The sequence below is a fragment of the Urocitellus parryii genome, chromosome 16 (assembly GCF_045843805.1).
Source record: "Urocitellus parryii isolate mUroPar1 chromosome 16, mUroPar1.hap1, whole genome shotgun sequence".
NCBI classification, from domain to species: domain Eukaryota; kingdom Metazoa; phylum Chordata; class Mammalia; order Rodentia; family Sciuridae; genus Urocitellus; species Urocitellus parryii.
The window spans coordinates 1,016,840-1,031,252 of NC_135546.1; the positions used below are offsets into that span (position 1 = coordinate 1,016,840).

General features: G+C 56.1%; 1 protein-coding gene across 1 annotated transcript in view; it reads left to right on the plus strand.

Moving 5' to 3' along the window:
• The window catches only part of Tafa1 (TAFA chemokine like family member 1), a 601,800-nt gene that overhangs the window by 506,693 nt on the left and 80,694 nt on the right, over positions 1–14,413 (plus strand). Inside the window, exon 3 of the mRNA XM_026392697.2 lies at positions 8,654–8,794. Within this exon, the coding sequence (XP_026248482.1) occupies positions 8,654–8,794 (141 nt within the window). The remainder of the gene's footprint in view (positions 1–8,653; positions 8,795–14,413) is intronic.

Genomic DNA, 14,413 nt, shown 5'->3' on the forward strand with positions numbered 1-14,413 from the left:
TGTCTCCTTTGTAGAGTGTGTTTCCATGCCGTTCCCAGCCTGGTGGAAGGCTGGGGGTGAAGAAGGACAGCCTGGTCCGCTGTGGGGAGTTGGACCGAGGAGCTTGATTTTGCTGGGGTGGAGGATCCCAGGGAGATTGGGGATGAGCACATGGTGCCCCGGAGAGCAGTGGTGGACATGCCTACGTTTCTGAGCCTGAGCTCATTTTGCCGTGTCCAAGACGCAGCGGTAGAATGTGACGCATTTATTTAGAACATGGCCCACGGAAGCAGGGCTCAGGTGTGGTCAGTCAGTTTCCTGGGACTAGCATGGACATCGGGCAAATGCTCCGTGGAGGCGGAAGCTCCTCTCCAGTTGTTTCAGCAGCCGCCCAGCCTCTGGACGGCTCCCTCCTAGACAGCGAGGTGTTTCTAAGATTGCTTTAATTTTCAGTGATTTAAAGGCAAGAATAGATCAGACAAGTATATTTTGGAGCAAAGACCAGACAGACGGGTGGCTGGGTTGTATTCACAGCCTGATTTCAGCAGACCTTGTCAGGCTGACCTGCAGAGAACACAGAGGTCCTGCATGGCCACCGCATCACCGGGGTCCCATCCCTGGTGCTCTGAGGCCTCGCTGGAGAGGGGAACAGCTCTGTAGGGTTGAAGAGCGATGAAGGAACTGGATGTTCTTCTTATGAGCCTACTGGGCATCGTCGCGTCCCATTCCCTTCCACGTGGTACAGCAGGTACTGAAGATCATTCCCGCAGCAGTGTCAACAAATCCCATGAACAGACCCGTTTCGTTCTTTAAAAACTTATGGAGCCATCCGGAGGGTGAGAGCTGAGTGATGTGGCATTGACTTAGTTAGCACCTTGATGTCAGGGATTCGGAGGTCTGGGCGCGGTCACCCAACCCTGGCCTGGGATGAGAGTAGGCCTACAGGTGTGAGGAATGGTGTGTGTTGGTGAGGAGGGAATGCAGGCGTGATCTCCCTCCGGTAGCTCAGGTGATCCCAGTGGCGTTGGTAACTGAGCAGTTTCCAGCATGTCCTCTGGGCCCAGCGTTAGTAGAATGGCGGTGCGTGGACTTACTTAACTCGCATACCCAGAGCTTCAGAATGACTCCGGAAAGGCGAGGCCCTCGTCCACATCCCGCAGATGAGAAACCTGAGGTGCGGGATTAAGAGGTAACACAGGCCCCCACTCGGGTCCTGGCCCAGCTCTGGAACCTGTGCTCTCGGCCAGTGGTCTCCTCCTCCGACACGGCCGTCCAGGGGGTGGCTGCCCCTTTCCCGCGGGTGCTGCCTCCTGCACACCTGGAGCCTGGGGAGAGGGTGGGTGTGTGTTTCATCCTGAGCATGAACACATCAAGCAGCCATTCTGCCCTCCTCCTCCAGAGCTGCTTAGAGGACCATTAGTGTCTCTCTTGTCAGTCATTCACTAGGAACGTCCTTCCAGTCCACTGGGTCAACGGAGCGCCCTTCATACAGTCCTAACCGTGCATTTCCGACGTCCGCCACAGTGGGCTCTAAGAGAGCTATTTTTATGGACTCCATCAAGAAGTCCTGCCAATGAGAGCCCCCAAAACCTGCGCTTTCTCCTTGCGAGTTCAGCTTGTAAGGAAAGGGGCCGTTTGCCGCAAATGGAAATGCAGGAACGGGAACAGTCTTGACGCTCCTTAATCCATGTTTTATTCATTCCTTCCAGAAGCGCCTGTCACTGTAAACAATGTCCTTGACTCGCCTACTAATGAGGACCCAAGTTCCCCTAGACTCGTCTTGATTGCTATTCCCCTTCTAAGTCATTTCACTGAGGATGAAACGCTTTCTTTTGTGCATTTTGACCAACCCCAAGCGAAGTTCCAAGTTGGTTTTTCCAAGTGTATTGGAAGGTCACTTTGCACAAGCCACAAGGATCCTTAGAGTCCGTCCTGGAAAAGGACCACATGAGGGATGTTCAGTGAAAGTCCCCCGAACAGGGTTGGTGCATGCGCTTCTGTCTTCCTTCTCTGTCTCTCCTCCACACCCCGTCCCTTCCTCCTCCCCAGACTCTCTCCGTCTCATTCCGTCACGCAGCACAGGCCTCGGTACCTGTGTTAGGCCAGGCCTCACGTGGAGCCGAACGGAGGACGTGGTCCCTGCCTTCTTCATGGAGCAGCCGGACAACCCGGAGGGCAGGAGAAGAGCCAGCGATTCCAGTTAGGGGTCACGCTGCAAGAGAGAAGTCAGGCTCCCTAAGAGAACCGGAGTCGGGGTTGGAAGATACTCTACGAGGAAGAAGCTGGTCCAGCAAGCATGTGTGGACCAGATCAGTGCTGGGGACAGGCTGGCGGAACCCAGAGCCCACTCCCCTGGTCCTCGGGGCACATCCAAATTGTGCAGGATGCACGTCCTCATGGGAGAACTGTGAGGACTGGGGTCCTACAACAGGGAGGAGACCCCCGGAGGAGACGCGAAGGAGGCGCACAGCCCTCTCACCATTCGCGCCGACAGAGCCCCCTCCACACAGCGACTCCTGTCCCCTCCATCTCCTTCTTCTCCAGGAAACCCGCGGTTGGGACAATTTCTCATTGTTGGCTGTGCCTGGTCTGGGACAGGAACCCATCAGCACCAAGGAGGACTGAAGGCAGACTTCCTGCGGATGAAGAGGAGCAGACACCAGTGACTTCCCACGGGGCCCGTTCTCAACAACCGTTGACCCAGTTTGCAGCCCAGAAGGGTCCCGTTGGTGGGGGTCTGCTGTTCCTCCTCGTCTGGGGCAGACTCTGGCTGTGCACCAGCCTTCAGCTTTGTCCACCCACCTGCAGTGTCCTCGGGATTCACCTTCCCTGCCTTGGCGCGCTTGGGCAGGGCCGGACAGTGAGGCGTGAGCCTGGAAAGCGGAACCATCACCGGGAGCTATGGTGGGTGCTTCTCCCACTAGAGAGAGCCGCTGCTGTGGGGCAGTCTTGGAATGCTCCCCCCACCCTTTGGGAATTCCTGACGTGTCCGCAGAGCTCCCACAGGCTGGAAGAAGACAGTAGGGGAACTGGTACATGTAGGGGACAGTGGTGAGACACCAGGTGTCCCTGGAGACTGCAGGGCGTGTTCTAGGGGAAGGAGGAAGGGGCACATTACGGAGCTGGGTTTCCCATCGGAGGCTAACTTCTCACCCATACTTCACCCTCGTGTCTGGGTAGCATGGACAGGGTTCAGGCCGATTGCTTTTGCACCCATCCCCTGGCACTGGTTAATAGGTCACCTCCCCTGTCTTCTTTGCTGGATGTATGGGTGCTGGGCGGGATCCAGAGGAGGGCATTTTCCCAGATGATCCATAAGCAAAAACGCGAAGCTCAATTTCCCGAGCGCTAAAATGACTCTGCTTGGAGCCGCCGTAGATCACCTTGAAATCATTCCAACCTGGATGGAGATGGAATTCAGAAGTGGATTGGCACTGGCACTGAGGAGAAGTCCAAAAGGCATTTACATGACAAATATTATTGTTATGATTTTGAAACAACCTTGGCATTTAGGTCTGAAAGTTCAGTTGACTGGGTAAGCCTTGAAATGCAAATAAAAGGTTAAAAGGGACAGGTCCTAGTTTCCAGAAAGACTGGCGGCCATCCTCACTTCTCCCCGGTATTGGGGCGGGTCTGGGAGCATTTCCGTTCCCAGCCCCATGTCTGGTGGCTGGGGACACTGGCTAAGGTTTGACGGTCACATCTGTGGCGTTGACGGATTCTTTCTCTGTGGTGGTAATAGAAACTCAGATCTTATTCCCTTAGAATCTGATCTACTTCTCACTGTGTCTTGTGTGGGCCAAAGTAAACATGGACTCCTGATAGAAATTTTTTTTTAAAAAAGCCACCAAGAAATGTTTGGGGACTGCATTTCACAAGCTTGTTTTACTCTTCTCCACCCAAAACACGCACCCTTCTGTGTTACGCTCCTATCGTTTGATGACACGAAAACCCGTGGCGGGTTTCCTATTAATTTTTCATTCTGCCCAATGGGCCGTCCACCATCCATCACACCCCTGTCACTGACCATGAGCTTTCGGGAGGCGATAATCAGGTAAGTACAGTGGTTCTCACTTCCCCTATCAGAGGAGTACCTTGAAGAGGAGATCACTGCGCCGAATGTTGAAACTAAAGTGGCCAGAGGAGCGGCCTCCTTCCTGCAGTGACGGCAGCTGAGCCCCCAGATGGCCCTCAGAGCCCGCAGCCCAGAACCTGAGGGCCAGGCTGCAGAGTCAGTGAGCTTCCCACCGTCAAGGTCTCAGACGCTCCCCGTGTCCCCACAAGACAAGTGGCCATGGCCGGTGGATCGAAAGACCCGATGGCTGCAATCGCTGGCAGCTGGTCACTCAGAGAAGCAAACCTTGGGAATGAGAAGTGGGCAGGAGGGGGGAATCAGTACTCCTAAATGGAGCACCTGGGTCCCCCGGAGACCAGCCCAGACTCGGACTCCATGTTCCCAGGCGGCAGGCGTAACTGAAGCCATAGTCTGACTTACAGAGGCCACAGGAGCCTGCTACTCGGCTGAAGCCACAGTCCGACTTACAGAGGCCACAGGAGCCTGCTGCTCGGCTGAAGCCACAGTCCGACTTACAGAGGCCACAGGAGCCTGCTACTCGGCTGAAGCCACAGTCCGACTTACAGAGGCCACAGGAGCCTGCTGCTCGGCTGAAGCCACAGTCCGACTTACAGAGGCCACAGGAGCCTGCTACTCGGCTGAAGCTACCGTCCAACTTACAGAGGCCACAGGAGCCTGCTACTCGGCTGAAGCCACCGTCCGACTTACAGAGGCCACAGGAGCCTGCTACTCGGCTAAAGCCACCGTCCAACTTACAGAGGCCACAGGAGCCTGCTACTTGGCTGAAGCCACCGTCCGACTTGCAGAGGCCACAGGAGCCTGCTACTCGGCTGAAGCCACCGTCCAACTTACAGAGGCCACAGGAGGCTGCTACTCGGCTGAAGCCACAGTCCGACTTGCGGAGGCCACAGGAGCCTGCTGCTCGGCTGAAGCCACAGTCCGACTTGCGGAGGCCACAGGAGGCTGCTGCTTGGCTGAAGCCACAGTCCGACTTGCAGAGGCCACAGGAGCCTGCTGCTCGGCTGAAGCCACAGTCCGACTTGCGGAGCCCACAGGAGGCTGCTACTCGGCACAGCGTCCCCCAGCTTGTGTGCGACTGCACCATCCCTGAGCCCCAGGAAGGGGAGCCTGGGTCTTGGGCTGGATGCACAGGCTCCACCAAGGTGCACCACTCGTGGATTTGCAGTCATCGAGCCCCCTGCCCTCTTTGGAGAAATGGCGGCCTGTTTGCCAGGATGGTGTGAGGGAAGACTGTCCATGGGGTCGGGGGCCCTGTGGGTGCTTCCTACATCCAAAAGTCACTCTCCATCTCAGTAGCCTTTCTGAGAAACGGAGTTCTCTGACTCTCACTGGGCTCTCGTGAGCACAGAGAAAGTGGAAGGGTAGGGTGTGCCTTCTGTGCTGTAGGCCCAGGGGCACATGTGAATGGGTCTTGAATGCCGTCATTGTCACCCTTGGTGTATGGCTGTGTCATGGCCCTCAGTCTGCACCTTGGTAGAAAGCGTGGACAGCGTCTCTCACTTCACGTGGTCTGGAAGATCAAGGGAATGTGGGTGAGCAGGTCTTCTAAGCCTGGTGACTTCTATGCCAGACATAAAATGACCGCAGCCCCGACCTTGGGGACTTTGCATTCCAGTGGGGGCCACAGATACGTCACATACTGTACTTCAAAGCCACAGGTGCTCTGGAAGGGGCGAGGGAGGGGACGCAGGTCACACGTGGCAGCGGTGACTTATTTTAAGCAGAGCCATCGAGTGAGCCTCTGACAAAGCGTGAGCAAAGACGAGGACACAGAGTGAGCCAGAGATCTGCCAGGGTGCTGTCCCAGGGACGGGGCCTGGTGCATCATGAAGGCCAGCCAGGTGGCCAGGTCCCCGGGGGGGACAGGAAAGCAGTAGCATGGGGCCAGGCCCAGGGGGACAAGGGGCAGGGGGACACCAGGTTGGCTGACCATGCTAAGCAGCAGTCAGACCCCCCGGAAGGGCTCTGTTCACCAGCAACGGCTGCTCTGGCAAGACGCAGAGCCCTGAGCTATGGATTCCGGAGACTGGAGTCACAGTGTCTGGCTCTGGGCAGGTCCTCCTACTTCTCATGACAACAGGGCCATGCCCTGGAAGTTGCTGGGTCGTTTGTAACTAACTCAGGCAAAGGGCCCGGTGCACTGTGCAGCACCAGGGAGCACTTCATCCCCCCTGGACGGGGCATCCACGGAGTTGCTCCGGCGGCTCGTCCACAGCAGCGCTATGAGGGACCAGCGGGGCTCCAGGGGCCGTCGGGTTATCCACAGGATGTATCTCCAGGTGGCCACCCAGGTGAGGGAGTGGCTGTGGCCCTGTGACTGCTCACTTGAGTGTGAGTCAAATAAGACACGAGAGTCATCCTGGGGTGGTCACCTGCCTGGTGCTGCCTTCAGCCACGAATGTGCTGTGGTCTTGTACTAGCCAAGCGGTGGCTTTAGGATTAGTGGCACTTCGTGGCCTGAAGAACTAGCTGGAGGTGGCTCTGGACGGGACAGTAGGTAGCGTGGCCATGGCGTCTGGGTTGGGTGTGGTCTGTGGCTGGCCTCGTTGCCTTCGCCCCAAGCCCGTGTTGTCCTGGAGAGGGGAGGCCTTCTTCCCTCCTGCTCAGCATCTTGCAACGGCCACCTGGCTCTTCTCCAGGCCTCCTGCACACGGCCTTGGGAGGTGGCCCTGGGGGTAGGAGACCCGGGAAACCTGGGCCACATCTGGGCTCTAGTTAGCTGTCGGGCCTGAACGCCACTCCCCTGCAGCAGATGCAGCTCCCGAAGCTGCTGGTGCCCGCGTCGTCACAGGACACAGCTGGAGCCTGATGTTGGGGCCTCAGGACTCTCTTCACAGATTTCTGAAAAGTCTAAAACCTCTAAAATGGAAAGTGTCTTAGCACCTAGGACAGGCGGTAGCTAAATGCTCCCCCGCCAGCACCTGGCCAGGCCCTTTCAATCCCCCGATTCCTGGGCAAGCAGAGGGCTGCATCCCGCCTGTCTGCAGAGCCACTGCTGGCCTCCTGGTGTTAACTCAGTGGACCCTCCTGTTCCTTCACTCATTCCAGCAGAGCCACGGAGCTCCTGCCCCAGCTGGGCTATCCGCAGCCCTGTGCAGAGGTGGTCACTGGCTGGCCAGGCTGGCAGGCTGGCTGGGTGCCTTGACCCTGAGCCAGCAGAGGGTACCCTCTGGACTCCCTGTGCCCTTGGTGCCCACGCCCACAGCCCTGTGCTGCAGGCTTTATTGTCATTCCTACTTTACAGACAAGGACAAGCAGGAGACGCTGAATCGCAGACCCAAGCTGGTCTGAAAGCTGCATCTTCCCTCCATGGCAGGGGGTGGGGCAGGGGGCTTGTCCTCCCAAAGCCGGAGACCGCACGGTCTGCCCGCTAGGCTGGAGTTTCCGTGTGGACACAACTGATATTCACTTTCTTGTGGGGACTGTCCTGGGCACTGTGCCCTTTGCTCTTCACCTACGTAGGCAGCCGCACCCCACCCATGAAGACCATCCGAACAGTCCCCCAGGGTGACTGGGGGCACGTGGAGAAGCACCAGCTGCAGCATGAGCTCTGCAGGGCAGGAGGGGGCTGTGTCCTAGTCTTCTCCACCCTCCTCCCCTTCCTAAGTGTGCATGTGCACACGTCCCTGTGAATGCAGACTGTGCACACGTCACTATGAATGCAGACTGTGCACACGTCCCTATGAATGCAGACTGTGCACACGTCACTATGAATGCGGATTGTGCACACTTCCCTATGAATGCAGATTGTGCACATGTCCCTCATGGTCATTTGTATGTTGTGGTTATTTAACAAATTGTTGCTGAGCTTCTGCCAACTGGATCCCAAATGCTTAGAATCCTAAGGGTCATGAACTCACGCTGGTCAAATGAAAACCATGCTGAATTCAGGACTCGATGTGGGGAGGGCGGACTCCTAGTCTCTGGTCACCTGGTAACTCCTGAGATCTGGCTTTGCTGATCTCCTGCCGGTCACAAAGACCAGCCTGGGTGCCCTCCACCGAGGCCCAGTGGCACGGCTCAGGACCTGGCAGAGGGCCACGTGCAGGTGGCCTGTGCTGGACGAGGGTGGCCTGGCAGGGCTGTGGGAGTCGAGGGAAGTCATGGCCTGGGGCCGCGTGCTGGAGGCCCCGTAAGGCACATTCCCGTTTCTCCCGCTTGCCTTCCTCCCGTCCAGGGTGAGGTCTGGGTTTGGAAAAGGACTCCTGGCCAGAGGCTGCTGTCAGTCCCTTTGAGAGTGGGCAGGTCGCAGGAGGGAGCTGCTTCTGGGCCGTTCCCAGTGCTGTATCTCTGAAGTGACAGTGGCTTGTCACTCGCAGGAGCCCAGGGAATCCTAAATGCAAAGACGGCACAGGCCCAAGCTCCCAAAATGAAACGCGCTCAGGTTGGGGTTTTAGCGGCCGCTCAGCACACACCACCCGCGACTGCGGCTCCTCGGGGGCTGTTCACTGCACCCGGAACCCGTCTTCTCCCGCACAGGCTGTCGGCGGAGGGGGGGCTCCCCTGGGACTTCCCTGTCCCCGGTGCCACACAAGCCACAGCCTGCTCTAACCAGTGCCCCGCTTCCTCTCTTGCCAGAAGGAGGGACCTGTGAAGTGATCGCCGCGCACAGGTGCTGCAACAAGAACCGCATCGAGGAGCGCTCGCAGACCGTCAAGTGCTCCTGCCTGCCCGGGAAGGTGGCGGGGACCACGAGGAACCGGCCCTCCTGCGTGGACGGTGAGTCCTTGGCCTGCCGCTCTCTCTGGGTGTCCCTCCAGGCGCCGGGGACACGGTGGATGTCCTGGTTGAACCCAGTGTGGGTCAGGATGATGCGTCCAGGGGCTGAGTGCCAGAGTGTTGTCCTGATGCGGCCCTCAGGGGGACTTCCAGTTTCCTGCTAGGTCCCAACGTGGTCCCCACCAACGCTCAAGTTACAGTTGGGTTGGCTCCGCGATGGTGTTGGGAGGCGACCTCCCGGAGGTGACTGAGCCGCGGAGCCTTCACCCCCAGGAGTACAGGTGGTCATGAGAGGGCGAACCCCGCCCCTGGTGCCCTCCTGTCCTGTCTCCACCACGTGAGGAAGCCGCAAGAAGGGCCTCTGTAGCTGCTGATGGCCGGTCTTGGACTTCCCAGTCCAGAACTGGGAGCCAGTACAACTCTGTTCATTATAAATTACCAGCCTCAGGTACTCTGTCATAGCACCACAAAAATGAACTAAGACATATGGCTTTGGGGTTTTCAAATATCTCTATTTTGGCTTTTTTTAAAGACAGAACTAAAGGAATGTTTTGGGGGGTTCTTAAATTTGAGGGTCTGGCTCGTTGGGGAAATAACTTTAGATTGGGGCTGCATAGAATGACCATGTGGTAGCAGGTCAGACAGCAGGCCTAGCGTTCTTTCATGTGCGTTTAATGAGCAGGTGAGGTGCTTGGGGTACTTCCACGCAGAGTTCCCTGAGTGCTCAGTGCCTATCTAGCTCCCTGATAAACACTTCCCCTACGCTATGTTCTGTTATTTAATCCCCCCAGAATCCCACAAAGCAGGGTTTTCGTCATCGGTCTGTGTAACACACTTCCCCAAATCTAGTGGCTTCAACCAGCAAACACCATCCCCGCGATTTGGCAGATGAAGAGCCACTTCACTGGGAGGTTCTGGCTGGGGTCCGCCGTGTGGTTGCTGCCCAGATCCAAGGGTTGGGCTGGTGCTGAGAGGTGTTAGGAAGGCTTTCCGACATGGCCACTGGCACGGGGGCCTTCCCACAGGAGCATGGTGTCCTTACAACGCAGCGGCTCATCCCCTGGGAGCGAGGCCCAGGACAGCAGCACAGAAGCTCAGCGTCCCTCAGAAGCCTCACAAGCACCACCTCTTCCTTTCCGCACCTCCTCTGGCTGTGCTGATCAGCCCTGTTCAGTGTGGGCACGGGCTGCCAGGGCCTGGGGACAGCAGGCAGGATCACTGGGTCACCTTGGAGGCTGGCTGCCGTGGGGAGATACACCTTCCCTCCGGTTTTGAACGTACAGAACTGAGGCTGGCAGGGTTCAACAGCATGCCACTGGCCTCTGGTTGGTCATAGCTCACCTGACTCGAGCCCAGTTTAAGGGACTCTGGTTTCAGCCTTGACCATCACCCTTAAGGCAATGGAATGTGCTGCAGTCGACCAGGGAGCCCGTGGCTCGGGGGAACCCCAGGTCTCTCTCCATGGTTACCTAGCCTGATTCAGAGGAGGGTCGGGACTCCGAGGAGCCCTGTGCACGGGTCACGGAGCAGGACTTAGAACCTGCATCTCTTGGCCCAGGACCCATCCTCCTTGCTCGTCGGAGGTGGGGAGGGCCAGCTGTTGATTGGCAGGTGTCACACTCCCTCATCGTGAATCAGGAGAGGGTCGGACACAGATGCACACTGAAGCTGGGCCACGTGGTGCACGTAGGAAGGGGACAGAGGAACCCCGGGGAACCAGTCAGGGAAATCCCCCAGACTTCACGGCACCGTGCATCGGCGGGCAGCTGCCCTTGCTTTGCTCTGGGATGTGCTGGTTTAACCGGCTTGCCTCGTTCTTCGGGTCCCCGGATTCCCTTCCAGGATCTGGGTTTCTGCTGTCTTTAGAAGTGGAGGAAGGACCCGGCTTTCATTCCCTGGAACCCCTCTCATCTTGCTCCAGGGCCCAAGTACATGTGACTTGGTTCCTGGGTCATAGATGCATTTTCTGAGAAGACAGAATACCATGGGCCAACGTGGTCAGTGTGTCCTCCTGGCCCAGTCCACCACGGCCAGAAGGATAAGCTCCAGTGGCAGACGCCGCTGCCCATTCTGACCGCGGACTGTGGAGCCCTTTCCAAAAGGACACGGTAAGCCAGGTTTGGGTATGAGCCGTGATCCGTGCCTCTCCGGGGGGACGGTTCTCCCAGGAGTCCTCTGGAAACCCCTGGAGACATTTGGGGTCTAGACATTTGCCAACTCGGGGCAGTGCTGCTAGTGTTAGTGGTAGAGGCCAGCAATGCTCCCGAGTGTCCTACAGTGCAGGGCGTCCCTCCAATACCTCCACAGAGCGGCCCAGCCACTGTCCGTGGTGCTGAGGTGGAGAGGCATGTGCTGTGACTCGGAGCTCCTTCCATGTGGCACCCTGAGGCCTGCAAAGGCAGGAGGAGGCTCTTGGCCCCGGAAGCCAGCGAGCACCACAGAGCAACCCTGGTTCCCCGAGTTCCTTGCCAAGGGAAGCTCTGGGGCTGTGAGCTGAGAGCCTCCACTTGGCCTCCAGTTCATTTCTATCTCTAATGATCTAGAAGCGGAACTGCCTTCAGGTTTTGGACTCCAGGCACAGGGAGCAGTGCATTGTTCGTGCTCAGTGGGGGAAATGGCTTTGGCCCTATGTGTCTGTGAGCAGTGGAGCCAAATAGCAGGGATACTTTATTCTCAGAGCAGGTTTATTTGATTTTTGGAACTCTATACCCATTAGTGGGTTGGTTCAAGCCAGAGGACCGTAGTCTCCATCTTCCAAGCAAAATAAAGAGCACTCTTAGTCTCCGGCTAGCCGTTTACATTTTATACAGCGTCCACTCCCCAAAGGCTCTGAGTCAGCTGGCACGAGGAGCAAGTCTGCACTGCGCCATGTGCCACTTCTCTGTGGCCTGGATCTCTACGTGCAAAATGAATACAAAGTGTGAGTTCACGGTTTCAGTGCAGTTGAAATCACGGACTGAGGAACCAGCTTGGCGTGAGTAGGATCTCAGAAGTGCCTGTCCCGCGCAGCCTGACCTTAGACAGGTGCTTTCTGAGCTCAGGCTCATCCTCTGCAGAATGGAAGTGAGAGTCACTGTGCTTCACGAGGCTGTGGTGAGGGATGGAAAGTCACCTGCCCTGTGTGCCTTGAACAAGCCCTGGCTCCCTCCAGGGCTCACTGAGGGGCCGTGTCCATGTCTTACCTACTAACAAGTGGGACCATTATGGGAAGTTGGAGAACCGCAGACACACACCCACATGTTAAAATCGCCCCACCCCAGCCCGGAGATCAGCACTGCTCTGTAAGGTGGGTGTGAGTGTGCCCTTCTAGTCTGTGCCCACCCTCAAGGGCACCCTCACGCTGACCTAAAATGCCGCAGTGCTGTTCACCGATGGCTGGAGTCGCCTGACGGACAGTCCACATTCCCCAACTTCATTCTCCAGACAACTGTTGTGAGCAGCCACCGAGGACTCACAGTGGTGAATCCACCACAAGATACTGAACTGCCCCTCTCCTGGACACCCAGTCTGACTCCCGTCTCAGCTCCCTCTGGGACAGCAGCAGCATGCTGCCCACGTCCAGCCCTGTCCTCAACCTTCCCCTTTGTGCATTTCCAGTGGTCAGTCTCCCAGTGTCCACATCCCTCTAAAACCACAGGTCAGTTGCCCTCGATGGCAGTTCCAAAGACAGAGGAACGGCGGTGACTCTTAAATGTCTTCATGTACTGGTTGCTTCAAGATCCAGACCCTGAGATGAGATTTTACTTAAGACCGGACAGAATTGCTGGGACCCAGTTTCAGCGATGGATTCACAAGGATAACGTCTGTTTGGAGAAATGTCCACTCAGCGGCCTCTGTTTATAAGATGGTATTCTGTTACCTGACAACTGACAACCGCCAAGCACACACTCACCGAGTTAAATCATGCGATGGTCACTGATAAAGGCTCATAAAAGCAGGATGTCTGCGTCGTCCACCCAGCGCTCTTCTGAAGAAATGTGCTGTTGACCTCTGATGGTGACTTCATTATTCTGCAGCCTGGGCAGGGTTGGCACCCTCGTCAGTATCGTTGGTGGAAACCAACTAAAGACATAGTACGTGGCTTTTCAGTTACCACCAGTTTGATTCTCAGAACTAAAAGTTCAAGTCAAAGGTTCATAAACAAGAGCATGTGAGTTCAATACACATCTATTTATTTAAGGGAAAAATTTTCCAAGCAAATTATACATAATGGAAGTTAAATTTATAAGGGGCTTGGGAAGTTATGCACCATGGTTTTTAATTGGGTTATAATGCCACAAAGGAGTGTCCATCTCAGTGTTTAAAACAGCAGTGGAGTGTGATCAATGCCAATCATGATGATATGACTAGACCCGATGGCTAGCTTTTTCCCTGGGCTCGCCCTGTGCCGCTCTTGCAGGTACATTCATTCTAACTTACAGTAATTACATCAATTGCACTTACATTAATTCTGCTTGATTCTAACTCCAGCCCTGTGAGGAGCGTCCTTCTGTCATTTCCACGTTGTTCCTCAGGAACCCAGGCCCAGGGAGACTGGGCGGCTGGCCTGAGTCCTTGCTGCCTAGGAAACCTGGGAGGTCAGCCTCCTGTGCCATCCAGGGCTCCACACAGAGCTGCGAGATAGCCGGGCCACAGAGACAGGCCAGCCACAGGGGCACTTGGAGAATCCCCAAGGTGACACCCGCCTCTGCCCTTCTGTCACGTCCCTCTGCCTAACCTAAGGTAGCGCTATTCTTCCCTAGTGACCCCCGCCTTATTGTGAATTAGCATCCACACATTAGAGGAAGCGTTCAGCCTTTGGTTTTGTGGGACTGGCTTGTTTCTCTTGGCATGATATTCTCCAGCTCTATCCATTGACTGGCAAATGCCGTCATTTCACTCTTCTTTAAAGCTGAGTAATATTCCGTTGAGTATAGATACCACATTTTCTTTATCCATTCGTCTACTGAGGGACACCTGGACTGGTTCCACAGTCTAGCTACTGTGAATTGAGCTGAGGTAAACATTGAGGTGGCTGTATGACTGTAGTATGCTGATTTTAACTTTTTGAAGTTTTATATTATGAAATTGCAGAACCAGATTCCTTCCAAAAGTTTTCTGGAGATTAATCCTTTGGAAAAGAGGTGATCAGATTTTCTTAGCCACATAAGATCTCATTCCCCAGAGACAGCCATGGTGGGAAAAAGGTCTGAGAATCGAAGGACATTTGAAACGAGGCGACTGTTTCCTACAGGCGTAGGTAAGCTGCCTGTAAGAAATGATACGCTTAACGGCACAGTGCCCTCGTGCCGTCCCTAGACGTCCTGCAGACAATGACTCACTCACTCACAGTGTCTCCCAAGCACGTTAGACCAGGGGGCTTTGATCTGTCCACATCCTGCATGCCCAGTGTTCCATTAAGTGGACTTGGGGCCATGACGCTGGGTCCCCGGGACCTTGCCATCTGATACCCCTTCACCTCCTGCAGCCCCTGGGTTTCCTGAGGTGGGCTTGGCCATGAGGAGTAGGCCACGCAGAACACGCTGGTGTTCGGTTGTGCTTTTCAGTTCTTCTAGAGCTCCTCTGCCCAGGGCTGAGGGCTGTCCCTGAGCCCGAGTGGCCCATGATCCTGGTGGTAAT